This window comes from Carcharodon carcharias, chromosome 15, assembly GCF_017639515.1.
Source record: "Carcharodon carcharias isolate sCarCar2 chromosome 15, sCarCar2.pri, whole genome shotgun sequence".
In the NCBI taxonomy this organism is placed as follows: domain Eukaryota; kingdom Metazoa; phylum Chordata; class Chondrichthyes; order Lamniformes; family Lamnidae; genus Carcharodon; species Carcharodon carcharias.
In genome coordinates, this window is record NC_054481.1 from 106,922,967 (window position 1) to 106,927,772 (window position 4,806).

Genomic DNA, 4,806 nt, shown 5'->3' on the forward strand with positions numbered 1-4,806 from the left:
TGTATGTGCGTTTGTAAATCTGTGTGTTCTCTTTCTTTTTGTGCATATGTATGAATTTTTCTGTGTGCATATATATATCTCTGTATAGATTCGTGGATGAGTGCAGCTCCAGCAACACTGAAAAAGCTCAATGTTATCCAGGGCAAAGCAACCCACTTGATTGGAATCCTATATTTTTTCTATATTCATTCATGGGATGTGGATGTCACTGGCTAGGCCAAAATTTATTGCCCATCCCTAATTGCCCTTGAGAAGGTGCTGGTGAGCCACCTTCATGAATCACTGCAGTCCATGTGGCATAGGTATACCCACAGGGCTGTTAGAGAGGGATTTCTAGGATTTTGACTCAGCAACAGTGAAGGAACAGTGATATATTTCCTATTCAGGATGGTGAGTGGCTTGGAGGGGAGCTTCCGGGTGGTGGTGTTCCCATCTGCCTAGTGCCCTTGTCCTTCTAGATGGTAGTGGTTGTGCATTTGGAAGATGCTGTCTAAGGAGGCTTGTGAGTCTCTGCAGTGCATCTTGTAGATGATAAACACTGCTGCTACGGTGTGTCGGTGGTGGAGGGAGTGAATGTTTGTGGATGTGGTGCCAATCAAGCGGGCTGCTTTGTCTTGGATAGTGTCAAGCTTCTTGTGTTGAAGCTGCACTCATCCAGGCAAGTGGGGAATATTCCATCACTCTCCTGACTTGTGCCTTGTAGATGGTGGACAAGTTTTGGGGAGTCAGGAGGTGAGTTACTTGCCGCTGGATTCCTAGCCTCTGACCTGCTCTTGTAGCCACAGTATTTATATGACCAGTCCAGTGCAGTGCCTGGTCAATGGTAACCCCTAGGATGTTGATGGTGGTAATGTCATTGAATGTCAATGGACGATGATTAGATTCTCTCATGCTGGAGGTGGTCATTGCCTGGCACTTGTGTGGCGCGAATGTTATTTGTCACTTGTTAACCCAAGCTTGGGGATTGCCCAGGTCTTGCTGGACATGGACTGCTATTCAGCACCTTAAACATTCACTACCTTCACAGTTGCAGTAGTGTGCATGAACTACAAGATGCACTGCAACAGTGTGTCAAGTCTTCTTCAACAGCATCTCCAAAACCCATGACCTCTACCACCTAGAAGGACAATGGGAGCTGGGGCTTGGGAACATGATCACCTACAAGTTCCCGTTCGTGTCACACACCATCCTGCTTGGAAATATATTGCTGTTCCTTCATTGCTGGGTCAAAATCCTGGAACTCATTACCTAATAACACTCTGAGAGTCCCCTCATCACATGGGCTGCAACTGTTCAAGAAGACAGCTCATCACCACTTTCTCAAGCGCAGTTAAGGATGAGCAAGAAATGTTGGCCCTGCCAATGTGTCCACATTCTTCAATGAATGTAAAACACAAATATGTCGAGGTATGTATGATAACTGTGTGTCTCTGTGGGTGTCTCTCTTTTTCTCTATGTATTTGTCTCTGTGTGACAGACTGGGGAATGTAGTTCAGTAATGTGATCAGTATTGAAGTAAAAGGCTAATTACTGCAAAGACCAGTCTTCAGGGCAATGAGTGAGGGTTTTTTTTTGTAAAATAGTTATTGCTTGATATATGTTCTCTTTCTATAGTATATGGTACATAAGAATTATTTTGTTCTGGCCTTAGTCAGGGCATTAATTGGGCCTGTAATTGACTTACTCACACGGAGGAGAAAAAGCATCAAAACCACCCAGTCACTGGAGATTGTAATGTTTGTCTGGGTCTGAATGTGGACACCTGGTGATGTTAAGGTCAGGGTCAGCCCTAATGAACCCCATGAGAAAGTAAACTACCAACGCTCGCTTTGTAGGCTCACACATGAACCATGGCCATTTGGTTATCAGAGGGTGCCAACCCTATGACAGCAAGGAATTAGCACAGGAGGAGAAAAGGGAGGAAAACAAAACTGACTCAGATGCAGTGGATCAGAGAGACTGAGTGGTGCATTAGCACTGACTCGCACTGTGGGATTGGATGCTGCGCTGGGATGGGGATGGTGCAGTGGGAACAGATGGAGCAATGGGACACAGTGGTGCAGTTGAACTGGGTGTTGCAGCGGGATCAGATAGGCAGTGGGAATGGGTGTTGCAGTGGGATCAGATGGACAGTGGGAATGGGTGCTGCAGAGGGATCAGATGGACAGTGGGAATGGGTGCTGCAGAGGGATCAGATGGCGCAGTAGCACTATCTGGGACAGAGGGATCAGTTGTGAGACTCAGCAACATGGGACAGCATGGTGCAGTGGATCAAAAAGGGTGCTATAGTAGCTGGTGGTAACATAGAATTACACAGGATATACAGCACCGAAACAGGCCATTCGGTCCAACCAGTCCATGCTGGTGATATGTTGCACTCAAGCCCCCTCCCTTCCTTCCTCATATAAATCTATCATCCCTCATCTGCATAGAGGTCAGACCTATTGGGAATTGCAATGGGATCATCAGATGCAACAGGAGCGGGAGTTCACTGGATCTCGGTGTTATAGTGTGACTGTGTGGGGCACTGGGACTGGGTGTAGCAGTGGGGATTGTGGGGGCACTGGGACTGGGCATCACAGTTGGGACTGTGAGGGGCACTGGGACTGTACATGGCAGTGGGGTCTGTGAGGGGCACTGGGACTGTACGTGGCAGTGGGGTCTATGAGGGGCACTGGGACTGGATGTGGCAGTGGGGTCTGTGAGGGGGACTGGGAATGTACGTGGCAGTGGGGTCTGTGAGGGGCACTGGGACTGGATGTGGCAGTGGGGTCTATGAGGGGCACTGGGACTGGACGTGGCAGTGGGGTCTGTGAGGGGCACTGGGATTGGATGTGGCAGTGGGGACTGTGAGGGGCACTGAGACTGGGTGTCACAGTGAGGATATTGAGGAGGCATTGGGACTGGGTATTACAGTTGGTCTGGGCTGAGCAGTGGGAGTGGGTGTTCCAATGGATGTCACATCCAGGACCGAGGTGGGTGGGGAGCCTAGGGGAGCTGGTGTTGACCCAGTCCACGTTGTATTTTCCAAAAGAAAATAAAGCCACAGGTGTGTCCTTGATAATCCAACGTTTCTAATAGGGTGAACTGGTACCTGGCTCGGAATCCACTACAACCTGTCTAATTGGCTGAATCTTTGGAAAGGAGTCGATGTTTTCTGGGCATTAGAGCCGCTTTCAAATTCCAGTGCATTACTATGTAGACACTGCCCTCAGATTGCAACGTTCCTGGGACCACTCGGTGCTTCTGGAATTCGGGAAATAATCGCAGGAAACATCAAGCAAAGGAGCCCACAGACAGCAAACCGGGTTATAGGAGCAGGCTGTGTATATTGGAAACCGACCGTCAGCGAGGGGGGTGTGAGCTCCTTGTATTTGGGGAGTTCGAGCCCAGCCTATTCCTGGCTCTTTCAGCCCAAGGACACCAAATGGACTGAAAGTCAAGCCAGTGACATCACCAGGAGAGGCTGGCTCCAGTATCTGAGGCCAGAGCATCAGCCACAGGAGAAGCGGCGGCTCCGAGGTGGGGGGGTGAGGGGTTGGGGTAGGGGTGGTGGTGGTGGGGGGAGGGGGGGTAGGGGGGGTTGCTGGTGGCGGAGCCTGGGGCTGGAGATGAGGATGTGAGACAGAGGGAAGGGGACGGTGCCTGGAGCCCACATTCAAGTCAGGATGCGGCCGCTGCTGCTGCTGCTGTTTCTCTGCTGTGGCTGCGAGTCCAGGCTGCAGGAAGGGGACGCGCTGATCGGCGGCTCCTGGAATTCCAGCCGCCCTGGGTTGGCCAGAGACCGGGGAGACGGTGCAGCGGGCAGCGGGGAGGAGGCAGCTCGAGCGGGGAGAGACTCCCAGGACACGAGCAGCCCGGAGCCGGAGGAGGAGGAGGAGGAGACGGGGAGCGGCCTGGGAGGCAGTACCTGTGCCTATAAGGTGCTGCTGAACGGGAGAGGAGGAGGAAGCGGGCGGATCTGTTTCAGGACCACGGACAGCGGTTTCAGCTGCGGCCCGGGCAGCTGCACTGCTTATCGCTCCGGCCACTCGCTGGTGGCCAACGTGCTGGCCAACAGCAGCGTGTTCCTGCAGTGGAGGCCCAGGACTCTGCAGCACCTCCAGGGCTTCCAGCTCAACTGCACCTGGAGCGGCCTCTACACCCAGTTCCAGTGCGACAGTGTCCAGCTCGGGGTGGCCTGCCGGGACTACCTGGTCAGCAGCGTCCACGACAGCGTGGACTACCGCATCTGCCTGCACACCCTGTACGGCAACCGCAGCCACCGGGACGAGGACTGCCTGCAGTTCCGAGCCGAGCCGAGCGGCATGCAGGACATTGTCATCGCCATGACCGCCGTGGGGGGCTCCATCTGTGTGATGTTGGTGATCATCTGCCTGCTGGTGGCCTACATTACCGAGAACATCATGCACCCTGCCTTCCCCAGGTCCTCCTCTAAGCGGGGACACGAGGACCACAGAGTGACCACATAAAGCTACACACAAGGGGAGCAGTAGGAGGAAGAGAGGGGTGTACTTCATCAGTCTGCCTCCCGCACCCCCAAGAGATTCAACCCCCTCTTTATGCGGGAGATGGGGGTGAGGAGAGAGAGAGAGAGAGAGAGAGCAACAACCGTCCCCTTTTTTTATTCGAATGGCCCTATCTGTTCCCAGGAGAGATTGACTGCAGTAACAGTTTTACTGAGATTATAGCTGGGGGGAGTGGGGGGTAAGGACAAGGGAACAACAGTCACAGGCGCCTCCAGCTTTGCCTTGGAGCTCGGCTGAATCGCTGAACATTTAGTAGCCGGGATTAGCCGGGATTGTC

At 52.7% G+C, this 4,806-nt stretch overlaps 1 protein-coding gene across 1 annotated transcript; it reads left to right on the plus strand.

The window, feature by feature from the left end:
* The first annotated feature begins 3,668 nt into the window (after positions 1 to 3,668).
* Positions 3,669 to 4,472, plus strand: fndc10 (fibronectin type III domain containing 10). The gene has a single exon (XM_041206975.1). The coding sequence runs from the start codon at positions 3,669 to 3,671 to the stop codon at positions 4,470 to 4,472; it is 804 nt and encodes a 267-aa protein (XP_041062909.1).
* The last annotated feature ends 334 nt before the right edge of the window (positions 4,473 to 4,806 follow it).

What these genes read in the sequence shown, in the direction of transcription:
- fndc10 (XM_041206975.1), top strand. Translation starts at nt 3,669, where the DNA reads ATGCGGCCGCTGCTGCTGCTGCTGTTTCTCTGCTGTGGCTGCGAGTCC.